This window comes from Scaptodrosophila lebanonensis, unplaced genomic scaffold (assembly GCF_003285725.1).
Source record: "Scaptodrosophila lebanonensis strain 11010-0011.00,11010-0021.00 unplaced genomic scaffold, SlebRS2 tig00000092-arrow-pilon, whole genome shotgun sequence".
NCBI lineage: Eukaryota > Metazoa > Arthropoda > Insecta > Diptera > Drosophilidae > Scaptodrosophila > Scaptodrosophila lebanonensis.
In genome coordinates, this window is record NW_022060566.1 from 2,135,086 (window position 1) to 2,152,224 (window position 17,139).

Consider the following 17,139-nt stretch of genomic DNA (forward strand, 5'->3'; position numbering starts at 1 on the left):
AGAAGGAAGCCGCACCATGCAGGACCGACCGTTTGTTTCCTGATTATTTCTTGAAATGATAAACAATAAATAAATGATCTACTATCAATATTTGTTGTTTTTTTTTCTTCAACACATTTTCTCATCGTTGTAATCGTGTAAGTGTAAACGTTCTTGGTTTTTCAGCTTAAGATTTAAGTCAAAACAGAGTCGTAAGTATACCTAAAGAGAACATTTCCCTTCTACACACTATCTCTTTCTCACTCTATATACTATATGTGTATATATTGCTTCTAATAAGCTTGTACTGTAGTTGTTCTTCTTTTTTTTTTTATGTCTGTTCCATCGCTTAGTTCTTGTTGTAAAGCATTGTGCATGTGTCTTTATAAAGAGCCTCAGGATTTAATATTATTTTTTTTTTGTACCAACCTAACTACCTAGCCTGTCTAGAAACTAGCAGCAGTATCCCCGCTTCCCCCTTCAACTGCCACCATTCAAATGCTATAGCATTGATGCACACACACACACACACACACACACTCAAACACACAAAATATACCAACTTGCCACTCCCATACTAATGCTGAACGCCCCCCACGTGTACTGCACTTTTACAGCTGCTGCGAAATTTTAGCTCACCATTGAGCGCCATGGCCAGTCGATGCCCGACACCGTTCGCATTTCCCTTCACACCGCTGGGTCTTAGCTTGTTCGACATCGATCCGTCCAGAATCCTGAGCATACTACACCACCAGACCTGGTTGGCCGAGGAGGCATTGCGGTAAGTATATAGTATTGCTTAGAAGTAGAAAAAAAACTATTAATAACTATTAATGAGACTCTGTTGAGTCTATACTTCAGTTAAATCGTTTCAATTTCCTACACTTAGTGCTCATGAGAACTCAAGTTCTTGTCATTTTAACAAATCGATTCGAACTAGTTATCTGTCCAATCTCCAGTTCATGTCAAAACTGTATCTGCCATTAGTTGCCTAAGTAAGGTAAGACTTAAGGATATTCTACTCTTCATCTCATGACTCACTCAAGTACTTATCAACCTAAAAAATAGAACTCTCTCTCTACTCAGTATTAGGAATTCGAAAGTAATTGATCTTTCGAATCAATAATTCCTGTCAAATGGCATGAATATAGAAATGTTTATTATGTCGCTCTTTCAATAAAGACCCAGACAGATTTATGATTGAGTAGCCAATATTTTTGGCCAAAGTTTCTACATTGTTAAGCCCTAGTTGGGTCTTAAATTCTGTGTAAAGCAGACGACGCTTTATTTAACAACAAAAATAAGAAAATGGCTTTCGATGTTGCAGGACACGCGGCCTGTTAACGGCACCGAAGGACTTCACCCACCGTTTTACCACCCTAAGCGATCTGCTGACCAAGGATTATCAGCACAGCAATACGAGTCCGCATAGCGCCAGCACCGCTGCCGGCGCCAATGCAACCAATGCCTATGCTGAGCTCTCGGCCAGCGGCAAGCCCACTCAGCGTTCCAGCAACGCACAGCAACAGCAGTACAAACAACAACCGCAGCAGCCTCATGCCTTTAACATGCGCTATCCCACACCCACATCGGCTTTCTATCACCAACAACAGCAACAACAACAACAACAGCAGCAGCAGCAACAGCACCAACAAACCAAGGTAAGCAAGTCCAGCACACCATCGCCTCTTCAAATGGCGACCAGCACCTCGACCGCCCCACTTTCGGGCAACGCCGAACCCTCGGAGTCGGAGACAAACAGCAAGCGTCCACCCACAGCTCCCATGGACAGCAGCAGCGACGATGTTACCATTGTGGAGCTACCCAGCGACCGGGTGGTGACCCCCAATAGCAGCGCCCTACTCTACAAGGAGTCCTTGGAGCAGTTGCTCGCCCAACAGCAGCAGCAGCAACGACGTCGCACCAACAGCAGCACGCCCAGCAGCAGCGTCATTGTCGATGCCACCGGACTGCGTCAGTATACGCAGCTACTCCTGTCCAGCGCCAACAATACACCCATCAGCTGCACCGACACTTCGTCGAGCTTCAAGGAGAAGAGCTCCTCATCGTCTACCTCATCGACGCCGCCGCCGACTACGGCGCTGTTGGCGCAACATCAACAGCTGAGTCAAATGCTGAAGAGTCCCTCGGACACATCTTCGCTCTTCAGCGAGCCCATCGAGGAGGAGACCCGATGCGTGGTCTGCAATGCTCACTTCCCCAATGTGTGGTTGCTGGAGCAGCACGCGGCCTTGCAGCATCCGCATATCGGGCCCGGCGAAGAGAAGCCCTTCATATGCGAGCAGTGCGGTCAGTCCTATCGCTATCGCTCGGCCTATGCCAAGCACAAGGAGCAGAACCATCGGGCACGACTTCCAGCTGACAAGCTCTTCACCTGCGATGTCTGCGGCATGCAATTCCGCTACTTGAAGAGCTTTAAGAAGCATCGTCTAAATCACGCCCTGGAGCGTCTGCACGGCAAGAAGAGTGTGGGTGTGGGTGTGGGCGTCGGCGTCGGCGTAGGTGCCAGTCGCCTCAGCACCGCACAGCTGGAACAGGACGTTGTGACCAGCTCCCAGGAGCCGATGCTGGCCGACGAGGGCGAAGATTTGCGCATCAACGTAAAGCGTGAAGGCGGCAGCGGCGAAGAGGGCAGCACCTCAACAAGCGGTGGCGCAGGCAGCGCCATTGGCACGGGAACTGGTGGAGGTGCAGGTGCCGGCGAGGAACACGAACAAGACAGCACAATCGATTCGGCCGGCATTACAATGCTCTACAACGATAACAACTCATCGGCCTCGGCCTCCACGAGCGCCACGGAGCCGAACATAAGCAGCTCGGATGTCATACATAGTACAAATAAGCGGGTGAGTGTGTAAACTGAAGCTGCACTAAAGGATAATGATGATTAGATGATCTGCGAAAAGAGGTTGTTGTTAAGTATAACATAGAAATTCTGAAGAAAATGTAGTACGGATCTCTGGTATCATACCCATTAGTATTATTAGATAGCTTGATATTACAGACCCCCACTCTCGTCATTCTCGAAACATTAGAGCACATTGTGTTAAGCCATAAGTGTTTGTTCTTAGATCGAAAGGCCTTTCAAGTAGTTTCGTATAGAGCGTCGAAAAAGGCTTTGTAGATGTCTACATATGTCTGCACTTCAGATAACTGCCGTTAGAATGTATTTCCTTCACATGCTAACACGTCAGATGCTCACATCAGATGCCTAACTTCAGATGTCGATACACATATCTATGCCATAGATGACCAAACGTCAGACGTCGACACTTCAAATAAAAGCACGTCAGATGTTTACCCGTCAGATGCTTAGTCGCCTGGGACAACCAGTTATATCTAAAAAATGAACTTTCATTACTCAACCAGACTTATGGCAAATAGGGGATGCAATACTTCTGTCTCATTTGTGCTTGTTCAGATAACTGTCGTTAGAATGTATTTCCTTCACATGCTAACACCTCAGATGCTCACAAGTCAGTCGTCTATGCATCAGATGACTACGCTTCAGATGCCGATATACTTATCTACACCATAGATGACTACAGGTCAGATGTCCACACTTTAAATAAAAGCACGTCAGATGTCCACACTTTAAATAAAAGCACGTCAGATGCTTACACGTCAGATGCTTTAGACATTAGAGCACATTGTGTTAAGCCATAAGTGTTTGTTCTTAGATCGAAAGGCCTTTCAAGTAGTTTCGTATAGAGCGTCGAAAAAGGCTTTGTAGATGTCTACATATGTCTGCACTTCAGATAACTGCCGTTAGAATGTATTTCCTTCACATGCTAACACGTCAGATGCTCACATCAGATGCCTAACTTCAGATGTCGATACACATATCTATGCCATAGATGACCAAACGTCAGACGTCGACACTTCAAATAAAAGCACGTCCGATGTTTACCCGTCAGATGCTTAGTCGCCTGGGACAACCAGTTATATCTAAAAAATGAACTTTAATTACTCAACCAGACTTAGGGCAAATAGGGGATGCAATACTTCTGTCTCATTTGTGCTTGTTCAGATAACTGTCGTTAGAATGTATTTCCTTCACATGCTAACACCTCAGGTGCTCACAAGTCAGTCGTCTATGCATCAGATGACTACGCTTCAGATGTCGATACACTTATCTACAACATAGATGACTACACGTCAGATGTCCACACTTTAAATAAAAGCACGTCAGATGTCCACACTTTAAATAAAAGCACGTCAGATGTTTACACGTCAGATGCTTAGTCGTCTACGTTAAATGTCTACACTGGGATAACCAGGGCAAATAGGGGATACTACACTTCTGCGTCATTTGTGCTTGTTGCCATTAGAAAGCGGCAGCTCTTCTGCAACGCTTGTTTCGCATTTCTCCACATAGCATATTACGAGTATTTAGATGCCAGTCTGCACCTGTGCGCCTAGTTAGTCATTTCAATACTGAAGTGTAACTTTATTGCAGTCACGCCTACTGAACACCGCACACCACTTGGAAACGGATCCCTCCTATCATCACCACCACCATCACCAACAACAGCAAGCACCACATCAGCATCATCACCATCACCATGCCCATCAGCAGCAGCTGCCCGCGCATCTTGCACACGTCACACTGCCAATATCGGCTGCGGTGGGCGCTGCTGCCGCCGCCTCCGGGCTTTCGGCCGCTGCCGCCGGCAGCAATGCGCAGACCAGCAGCGCAGGAAGCAGCGGCACCGGCAGCGGCGGCATCAGCTCGCTCAGCTCACTCACATCGCTGATCAATGCGGAGCGCATACCGAATGAACAGTTTCTGGGCCTAAATCCCCAGGAGGCATCCATACTTAACTTTCTGCGCGTGGATGCGGCTGAGCGACAGCGCGATAAGCGGTAAGTATCCCCCAAATAAAAGGGGAATGTCGGCATAGCAAGGAAAGCCGACTTTAAAACTATATCTTCCTAAATTTCGACCCAGTTGCTATTGAATTCCCAAGCGGTACTCAACTGTCTGTCAAAAAGCTAGCATTTTAATCCTGCTTTCGTATTCAATCAAAATATTGTAAACCTTTCCAATTCTTACGTTTCTATATTTCAACATTCGAAAAACGATTCCAGTAGCCACTTCTGATTTCTCATCGAAGAATGATTCTTCATTGAATGTCAAATGAGAATACAGAGGACAAACAACCACAATTTAGTTTTAAACATTTCTTAGAACCTCCATTATTGCTTAGATTATTTCATTTTTGAACTGAATATTGCAAAACAAATAGTATTGTCATTCCCTAAAGCATACAAGATTCCTATAGCTGCGGTCACATAGGCAAATAATTTGCATACATATATTCATATTTGTGTTACTCTACAAGTAGGCTTTGAAAAGACTTTAGTTTAGTATATAATGCCTGGCAGAGTCGATTCAAGTGACATTACGTTTCGTGGCATACTACTTGTACTGTTCGACGAATTTGCGTGCAAATTATTTGCTTGTCTGCCCGTACCGGTAAATTTTGTACAACATTTATTAGAGAGTGCTCCAAATCAATACTATGCATCCAATAATGACCGTTTGTAGAATGGAAAAAACATTCTCTAAATTGTAAACTGAAGTTTCAAAATTCGTTTTTAAGAAATTGGTAATAACCCCTCTTCTTCTTAATTAAAATCCGATGTGGTTTGTTCAACTGTCGATAATAATTCCATAATTCTTCGATTTCCACAGATTATTAAAACAAATAGAATTGTATTTAATTTGTTTTGATAAAAATTCATTGAGTATTCAAGTTAGTTAGTTAGTTAGAAATAAATGCACACTGTATTTTATAATATTCTGAAATTGTTAATATTTTTAGGCCGGCCACCTCACGCTTCGCCTGCCCCTTCTGTGGCAAGTGTGTGCGCTCCAAGGAGAATCTGAAGCTGCACGTCCGCAAGCACACCGGCGAACGTCCGTTTGTCTGCCTGTTCTGCGGACGCGCCTTTGGCGGCAAGTCCGATCTCACCCGCCACCTCCGCATCCATACGGGTGAGCGGCCCTACCACTGCGAGTCGTGCGGCAAATGCTTCGCACGCGCCGACTACCTCTCCAAGCATTTGACCACCCACATTCACAATGCGCCACGCTGAGATGAGGCGCGTAGGAGGCGGCTCCTACGCAGATAGAAAGCGACACACACAGACACTCTACACACTTCAAAAACAAACGCACACACACATACAACACATACACACACACACACACACACACATACAGAGAACATGCAAAATGAATATTAAAAATGGAAAGACGCAAGAGGCATAAATTACAGGAAATTTATGTATAAATCTTATATTATTATTACCACCACAACACTCTTACTACTATTATTATTAGAGACAACTAATTTTTGTGCAACGCAACTGTACTTTTTGATGTAGTCACAAAAGTAAAACAAAACAAACAAACAAACAAACAAAACAAAAATCGAATTTGGTCACAAAACAAACGGTTTTCTCATGCAGCACAGCAAGCAGAGGGCAAGAACTAAGTTCGAACATTTTAAAAGAAAACAAAAAGGAAGCTTAAGAAAAGTAAGAAGAAGAAGAGTAATCTATGTATATTTAGAGCTAGAGCTGCAAACAAGTTGACAGGCCTGCCCAGGTACAGTCAGCCAGTCCAGCGTTGTGTTTTAGCTCCTTTAAATTAAAAAAAAAAAAACAAATTGGGCGCATGGCTTTAGTTAAAGAAACGACATTGGCAACTATTAGCACGGGTATTAAAGTGTTTAAGGTTTTGAATATAATTGTAATATTTAATTAGTAGGACATGTTTTTTTTTTGTCATCTATAGCATGGAATTTTGCTATTAATTAGTTGTAGTTAAGTGCTCTTTTTTTCATTCTCTCTCGTAATGTTTAAATATATGTATACTTTACTAGGAGTTTTTTGTTAGGCTTGAGCATTCGTAGTGCAGGTGTTGGGGTTACTGCAGTTACTGCTGCTCAAGATTGAAATTTGTTTAGGCAAACTATTTTTCTTATACACAGAAGAAATTACATTTTTTTTAATTTTATTAACATGTATACAGCAGCGACAGCAAACAAACAAACAACAAATGCAATATAAAATAGTCTGTTTTGAAATGTTTTTCTATTGAAACAAAACTACAAGTATATACTATATACAATGTACAACAATAATCTGCCGGTTATACCATACATACCAAGCACTATGTGTAATTGGTATACAAATATAATTTTACACTTATTTAGTAAATACAAGAACTTTACAACCTGGTGACAAATAGACAAAAAGATGAAATAGCGAAATATATATTGTACAAAACGACAAAGTAAAATAGCTTAAAATAGTTATACAACATTATACATAAATAGAGAACGACTAAGCCGAGACATGGCAGTGACACGCAATTGATGGGAACTGGCAGCGCCATTGCCACAACTCAGACTGTACCAAACGGTGTAGTTAATTTGAGTTGGCAACGCCACAAACTATATTTGCGTTTTATTTTACCATGCCGAGGCCAAATAGCAACTCATGCAATAAGAAATTGTTACTAAAAACAATAAGCAGAGCAACAACAAAACAATAATGCAACTTAATTTTGATTTGAAAATTAAAACTATTATCTACATAGAGGCAAGAGAGGGCGTTACCATGTTGAACTCTACAAATATGTTTAAATGTTTATAACCATATATGTATGATGTGCTAGCTGAAAGCTACAAACAAAAAACAAAAAAAGATGAGAAGCAAAAAACAAAACACAGAACAGATTCTATTACAAATACTTATTTATTTCGAAGCGTTACAAATGCATAGTTTTAAATATACAAGCAACAGCATAAACAACAAAAACAATTAAGAACAAGAAGGAAGCATGAGCCAGCAGGGAGTAGTACAGTTACATAAACAAAATGAAACGATAAACAAATACATAATGTTTACTTATGTATGTGCAACCACCGTCAATAGTTTAATTTTTTACAAAACGTATAACGAAACAAAACAAAACCTACTTACTACATACATACATACATACATACATATATACATATACAACATACAAAGGCAAAATAGGAAATAGCAAGAGTAACTAAACAATAGCAACTAATTAAGAATTTGTTTTTACAAAATGACAAACAACAACAACAACAACACAAACTAACTGTGATTGCAACAAAACAAACATAACGCTAAACACACTATACATTTTAAACAGAAATAATAGTTCATATAGCGAATAAAAACAATAGCAAAGCTAATTAACAATAACAATAGGCAAAGAAGAAATGTACAAGTATATTCAATGTACGCGAAATGTACATACATACATATGCATATGTACATACCTACATAAGTATGAAAAAGGGCAATGGCGGCTTGTCAAAATGGACGTGGGCTGGCAACACTGGCAGCCGACACCAAAGGAATGCGTACACAAGTGCTCGTAGCAGTGAGCTTTCCGACACAGACTCGCTGGCCATTGTCAATGCCAATACCTACAGTTTTTAAGTTCAACAGAGACAACATTGTGCAATTAAACAATAGTTTTTAAGGCAGCAAGCAGTTTTTAACGTTTACAATGCTACTTAAGTGTGTGCTTATTATTTATTACACCACAAAGCATGCTCTGCGATTTCTCATTAGTCAAAAGTCTCAAAGCAAAAGGTTACCACCAAGAAAACCACTCCACACACAAAACAAACACAAATACAAATACAAACACAAACAGAACCCCACAGACATACTCACAAAACTTAACAGAAAGTAATTGTAAAAATACTAATAGAAACAAGAAAAGAAAACAAAACAAAACAAATAGACAACAATACAACAAAACAAGCGAATCAAAAGCAAACCATTAACTAACAAACTTTGAACCAAGAACATCGAATTAAACTGTAAATGTAGTTTCAAAAAAACAAAAACAAAAAACAGCAACAACAACAAAATTAAATTAATGTGTAAAAAGAGAAAAAATTGACAAAAGCTAAATAATAATATACAAATACATACATATATACATACAACCTATGCATAATAATGTTTGCAACATTTTTTTTCTAAACTACAAGTAAATGTCTTAAACTAGGAGCAAGCTAAAATAAATTTAAAATACGAGTACAGAAAACAAATTTGCCGTACCAATTAACAAGTAAAAACAAAAATGAAAAAGAGTGCGTTAAGAATATAAATAACATTCAACTGAATTTGTAATAATTTTAAAGTCAACTAAAAACCTACTTGTATGTAAAACATAGCAGAGTATGAGAGAACATGAAGAAAACAAAAATAACAAAACAAAGCTAAACATTTAAAGCATGTAGTAGAAGCAAAGTAAAAACTTTCACTGTGCCAAAAAGTTTAAAGTACCTCATAATTTAAAGAAACATTAAAGTGTAAAATGAAACAGAAACAGAAAGCCGATACACATGCACAACCAACCAACCAACCAACCACCCACACACTCAAAACCCATACACATACGAGTACACACACACACACACAAAACTTGAGACAGGTGGCTATCAGAATTCTGAATGTGTTTGCCCATATTTGTGAACAGATCATAAGCAGTTGAGTCAGCAACAATCTGTTTAGTTAACACTTAAGAACCACATGCACACACACACACACTATTTATTTTTTAAGTGAACCCAAACCCCCAAACGAAATGAGTCTAGACAAATGTCAATACGAATAGAAAGAAGCTGAAAGCTGCTGATACCTAAATATTAATATAATTTACCACTTGGAGGCAATATATAATATACATACATATACATACATACATAAATACCTATACATAAATACCAGAACATAAATACAACTATTGCACCACTCCAACTAAGCAACCAACCAACCAACCAACCAACCAATCAAGCACATCATTATTTACAAGCTCTTTATTTAAGCACTTGTGTGTATCTGAAAACAATTTGTCTTTTTTTTTTTTAATTTTAATTTACACAAAACTATAAATTGCATTTGGGGATGCAAGAACCTTTATCTATTCGTGCAACTGGCAAGCAAAATCATAATCATTTGCATCATAATGGAAAGATCTCTAGACATTCTCTGGGCAAGAATATTTATATTCTATTTTAGTTAATTGTCATGATAAGATGTGAAGAGGCTCAACATATTTTATTAATTAATTGTTGAATTGAATTGTCTAAAGATGTTCTTTAATTGTACCATAGTATCCCAAAAAATAAGATTATAACATCAATTTTGTTATGCGCAGAGGCTCATCTCAATATTTGAGATTCTCTTACAAGCGTTAGGGAATCCCTTATTCGTATAAAGCTTAAAACCCATGAATTCTAGAATTTTCGTAACATGAGAATCAACAGAGATCTATCTCTATAATGGCTATCTGGCTATGTATTACTGGAAACTGGAACGTTGTTCGCATCATAAAGAGATAGGTCCATTTAATCAATCTGTTTGAAGAGCCTATGTTATCTGGTTAATCTCGAGTTTCTAATTGAAGTAGACTCAGTTAAAGAAGTTTTCGGGAAAAAACTTTACCATTGCTTTATAATGCAGAGATCGTTCATTCATCAACCATTCATTGGAGTTATCAAAGTTTTTCTTTGCCGTTTCAAGCTGATCTTGCATCGCCTAAAGTGCAGCCTAGTTTTATTTAGAACTACTCACCACACTGTCTTCTACCAATTAATTTATCTACGTTTTTTTTTAAATATTTTTATATAGATTTTGTAACCAACTTATTGTTAAGTGCAACACATTTCTGCCCACTCTGCTTTACAAGAACTCTCTTCTTTCTCTCTTTCTTTCTCTCCCTCACTCTCTCTGTCACTCTCAAATAAGTGTTCAATTGTAGTAAATGTTTTGTGATAGTTTAACAAATTTATGCACAGTTTGTATTTTTTACATCTATATACATATTTATATATAGAAATATCTATAAATAGAAACCTACCCGTTAACTTAACCGATATTTTTGAGTGGAGAAAAAGACAACTCGTGCATCTTAGAGGTGTGACTAGTTTTTATGGAAATGCTTTTTTAAACAATTATGTAATTGATAATCGCAAATCAGGGCCCTCTAGCAAATGTTATTAATTATACTATATATATACATACATGCAAACATTATTTTTTATTTCGAACCCACATATAATTTGTTAGTATAGTTTGTTTTTTTTTTTATCTATATATATATACGGACACTTTAAAAGCTGTAATAGTTGTAATTTTTTTTTTGTAATTTAATTTATTTCAAATGGACATGCTACTGCAACAAAACCAACAACACTGCCTTTTGTGTAGCACACAGAACACAGCAAAAAAAAAAAGATAAAAAGAATAAAAATGAAAATGCATATGCAAATAATCTGAATTGTAATGCACTGGAAGTTGTGCTTTAATTTAAACATCACAATGGCTAGAAGGAATCTCTCAGAACGATCCCTTTTCTTTATTTTTTATTTTTTATTTTTTTTGAGTGTTGCACCCAAAAAATTTTTGATTTGAGAAACGAAACGAAAACAGGCAGAGAAAAGATGAAATATTTTGATTTGTAATCGTCACGCCGCTGTGAGCTATAACATATGAACGTATATACATATTTTATATCGATATATGAATGTTTTTTTGTAACAACAAAACAATTATTTTTTAATTTTATTGTATAGTATTTATTAATAAAGTTTTTTGCATTGAAATCTGTTAATTGAATTTTTTATTTCTTCCCATACACACCTGTTCCCACACACATACACACCCACACCCACAGACACTCACACACACAGCCACGGCAGAGTTCAGTTTTGAAGAATTGGCCATTGAGTCGGAGTAAAAAATTTTGGTCCACCCTAGCTAGCGTCTTTCTTTATGTTTGTAGTGAAAACGCGCCTTAAGAGAAACCTAGAGAGTTAAGGTAATACATTATGCATTAAAAATAATATAAAATTAAATCCATTTCGGCAACTAAATTAAGCAGAAAAGCAATATTAATGCAAATATTAAAGATAAATTCAACAAAATTGTATAAATAATGAGAGTAACTATAACTAGCACATGAGAGTTAAATTATAACGAAATAACACACTAACACACTAACACTACATACACACACACTCACACACATACACATGCATTATAACAAAATAATGAATATCATGATATTTTTTTTTATATACATATATACATACATACATACATATATTTAAACGAACATCCTACCACGTTGTAAGAAAAACAAAACAAAACTTTTTATTTGTAAGCCATGAAAATTATAGTGAAAAATACCAACAAATTGGAGGGATTCAAGACTCTTATTTCTTATATACATAAATTTACGACATGCATATATATATATAGATACACATACATACATGCATCTATATACATATATATGTATACATATATATATACATACAAGTATATTAAAAACAAAACGGTTTTTTTTTCTAAGTATAAAAAGGCAAACAAGGCATAGACGAAATGCAGGAAATACGTGTAACAAAAATATTACAAAATCTAACAACGAAACTTTTGGCATTAAATCAATGCATTTTTAAACAATATTTATTTATATACATACATAGAGGTTAAAGCAAAATCAAAAAAAAGCTATTATATATAGATATATCTATATACAGATACATACATAAATGTACATGTGGTTTTCGGTGTCTATTACATATTTATATAGATATATATACAACATATACATATATATAAATTATATATATACATAGCAATGACGTACATATTTTTAAACAAATTATGAATGTTGTTCATTTGAGTAACTAGCAAAAGAATACAAATCTAAACAAAACAAAAAATCCCATCAAGTTAGACAAAACAAAAAGTATTCCCACACGAAAGTGACACTCAAAAGACTCTTAAAGGCCCGTAATGGAACAAAACTAGTGAACTGTGTCAACTGAATCCGAACATAATACTTAGAGAGACAAATTCTTAAGGACATCATCGTCTGTCCGTTCGTCTATATGAACACCGATAACTTTTAAACCACAATAGCTAGAGACACCAAAGTTGATATGCAGACTTGAATCAAGACCTGCTACTTCTCCCACCCAATGAACCTCATCGAAAACCACCTCCCTAGGTTTCACATTTGAGCGATGTAGGCGTGTAGGACTGGACCAGAAAACTGGACCTTGTTTATAATATGAACATTAGAGTCTATTTTTTACGCAACTTCCAAAAAATGATTTATTCACAGAATTTTTCAACTCTAATTCCAATCGGAATTATTTACAATTGCCGTTTCTTATAAAACATGCTTTTGAAATAGATGAATGAATGGGTTTGCATGATGAAACATTTAAGCAAGCTATCTTTAGAGTGGTTACTGCTTAAAAAAAAATACGAGCATTGTTTGGTGTGTGTTGGGAAACGAAATCTTCCTCTGTTTGCACTTTTCAACACTGCATTAGGCATGTATGTAAATATGTATGAGAAAGTATTGGAAAACAATCGTCTTCAGAATAATGTTCATAAACGTTCCAGTGTTTGACACACAAGTACAAGTATATGGGCCCCACTGTGTCTTTTGAGCGTCCTACTACTTTTTAAAGAAACAATTACCAAATAGCGAAAACAAAAACAAAACTATGTTTTCATGAAATTAAGACAATTTCGAGGTTTCATTCGCAAAACAAAAAAGTGAAAACAACAAAGAAAAACAAAGCACATACCAGACGACCCGAGACCCGAACACGCTCGAGTCCGGTTAGTGTTAGTCAAAGTGATTTATGATCGAACAAGATTTGGTTCACACACTAATACAACTAATATATTGTATTACAATAACAATTAATGCTGACATGTGTTACTTACTTAAACGAATGTTTTTTGGTCCTAAACAAAATTTTAACTTGTCTAAAATGAATAAATCAAAAAATTAATTGTTAACAGCAACTAACTCATGTACATACATATACTTGCATACATACATACATACATACATACATACATACACACACACACACACATGCATACATGCATATGTATGTAACCATCTGGAAAATATTTATTGAAGTCAAAACTACGCAAAAGAAACGCAAATAGACATAAAAATGTAGGACATGCAATATATTTTTCGGTGTTAGGCGTCTTTTTGAAATTTTTACAGGAAAACAAAAGAAACAAAATCGAAAAATGTCTATAAAATATTTCATTGTTGATGTTGTGAAAAGAAAACAAAATGGAAAATGAAAACAAAAAAATACGAATGTGCATTTTTTCTCTTTTTCTCTCCAACTCTCTCACCTAGACTCTACACTTTAACTGTCGTGTCCCTTAAGTATATGCATATATATACATATATAAGTATATAAGTATATAAGTATATAGTGACGAGTATAGAGTTATGTCTGTATGTAAATACACACATACACAGTAGATGAAGAAGAATAATAAGTAAGGAAAGTGTTTCGAACATTTTTTTTATACTTACCCATTAAAAACGAAAGCGAAAGCAAACAAATTATAAGTCAGTGTCTACAAATTACAAATCCACAAACACACACACACACATATATATATATAGTATATAGTATATATATATTATATATATATATATATATATAGTATATATATTGTAAATTGATAAAATTTTAGACGAAACGCTCGTGTTTGAACCGTTACAATTAAGAAGAGACGATGATGAAATTGCAAGTGAGCGGAAGCGGAAACGAAAGCGAAATGATGGACTGGGGAGGGAAAGGAGAGGAGAGGTGTGCGAGCCAAGTGCGAGAACTAGCAATAATTCTAAAATGACCTCAATCAGATATTTTTTAAATTTTATATACTTTAGTCATGCATCAAGCAAAGCGCCAGCATACATACATAAATAAATAAATAAATAATTAAATAAATGAGTGAATGAATAATGAGGAAGGAATCTGTAAATAGCAACTAAACGAATCCGAATCGCAAACAACAAAACTAAAAATTAAACAAAACATGCAGAAACAGAACAAAAATGTAATACATTTTAAAATGTCTCTCGAGCGAACGAACGAACGAAGAAAGAATGTGATATTTTTCTAAGGTGTACTACAAACAAAACAAAAAATACAAAAATAACAAAAACAAAAGCAAAAACTTAAAATTTAAACAAACAGTAAGCAAGCAAGCAAGCAACTTTTTACTGATGATGAGAAATAGAAAACCAACACACAAACAACAACAACAACAGCCCCAAAAGGCCAAAAAACAAACAAAACAAAATACAATTTTTAAAAATTAAATAAATTTCACATAAAAATGAAACAAATTTAAAAATAACAGCAAAAATAGAACAAAGCAATAGAGACTGATTTTTAACAACCAAAAAAAAAAAAAAGAAAAACGATACCAACAACTTAACTTAAAACTAAAATTGAACCATAAAAAAACCCTAAAAAAGAAGTAGATTATTTTCATAAGTTAAGTAATTTATTTGTTGTTACTTTTTATTCTTAAATTGAATTTTCAAATTGTCTTAAATACTTATCTGCGAGTGCTACAACTCTGTCCCAATCCGCAATTGTCCAAGCAAGTGGAAACACTGGCAGAATAGTCTGGCAAGCAGATGATTCAATAACATCAAAGAGAACAAGAAATAGAGAGAACAAAGTATTGCTTCACTTTCAAGATCTATTCGAATGACTCAATATTCGAAATTTAAGCAGACGGCAACACTGCCACAGCAAAGAAAACAGTCACATAAGTTATTTGAAAACATCAACGAGCAGCAACGAATCGGGAGTATAAAAGGGATGGAATCAATAGAAAAAGATATTCCCAAAACAGAAATTAAATCTTAAAGTGTTTAAAAGAACACAGCTCTTCAACAGAGTTTCTTTCTGTTAATACCTCTCTAGCTGAACAATATATATGCTCGTAAAACATAGAAGAAATAAATCTCTTGAGAAACTTGCTCGATGTCTGTTGAAGGATAAACTAAAATCTCTTTTTGGTACAGGGTTGCTAGGTGAGTGCAGAAATGCTATTGATTTTTACCACCAATATATATATATTTTAACGACTTTTTATTCAAAATGATTTCTTAGCGCAATGAGTGAGAGCTAAAAAGCCGGTTAAGTTTGAGAGCCAGATGAAGACGAATTGAAGGGAAATATATGGAACCAAGTGACGCATTGTGGGGGATAGGTTTAGAGTTTAGAAGCAATGTACATTTAAGAATAGAAAAAGAACGAGGAAAGCAAATGAAACTGCAGAGGTAAGAGAGTGAAGAGGTGGAATAGGGGGAGAAAGAGAGACGAGATTTGTAGCGACGTTGACGAAAGCGTAGCTGTTTAGTGCAGATAAGCACAGAGTTGTAATTATTTTTGTGATACAATCCGAAGCGCAATTTTTTTCCAACTGTATGTATGGTAGATAAGTGTAAGAATGAGAGGGAGCGAGCGATCGAATAGAAGAGTGGGACTCTGGGAGAGCACAGCATAATGTCAATGCCTGTAAATAGTTGGAAGCTGGTGATTGGTGGTGGGCGGTAAACTGAACTGAGTTTAGTTGAGGTAAATGGATAGGGGGGCATATAATGAAGGTGCTACGAACAAAGACGTAATTGAAAATGTGATACAGTTTTTTCCTTAACCTATGTATGTATTTAATGAACGGAATGGATGGAAATAGTTGGCTATGTACGAGCGGATCGAAGCGAAGCGGAATAGAGCGGACGCTGTTTTAGCAATTTGCTTTAGAGACACGCGAATTGATTTAGTTGGTTAAGATATAGGCACGGCACGAGAAGGAGAAAGCTAAAGTTGTATCGAGTTTATTTAAAAAAAAAACTGTTTGTTTCATTTTTCGTTTCATTTCATTTCCGTTTCCCTTACAATCTCTTCACTTTACTTGCTTTGATATTATTTGTATTGGACCTTAAATGGAAACAGGTTTTGCTTAAGTTGAAATAAAGTTGATGACATTTAACCAACACAGGGTTGCCAAAAGAGCTGGTGAGCATATTTTTCGATTGCATTTACATTCGACAGCATTGAAATGAAACAGCCATGGCTGCTTAATAGCGGTCCCAATACAAAGCAAGTCACCTTTGATTGGACATGCGATCGAAAAATATACAAACATTTTATCACTTGCCCAATCCTTATAAAGCACTCGAACACAACCACAAGATGATGAAAACGAAGA

At 36.5% G+C, this 17,139-nt stretch overlaps 1 protein-coding gene across 1 annotated transcript; it reads left to right on the plus strand.

Moving 5' to 3' along the window:
• Nucleotides 1–629: 629 nt before the first annotated feature.
• Nucleotides 630–6,102, plus strand: LOC115627373 (oocyte zinc finger protein XlCOF6-like). The gene is made up of 6 exons (XM_030523025.1): nt 630–760; nt 1,307–1,510; nt 1,685–1,864; nt 1,910–2,846; nt 4,787–4,866; nt 5,829–6,102. Exons 1-6 carry the CDS (start codon nt 630–632, stop codon nt 6,100–6,102), a joined length of 1,806 nt encoding a protein of 601 aa, XP_030378885.1.
• The last annotated feature ends 11,037 nt before the right edge of the window (nt 6,103–17,139 follow it).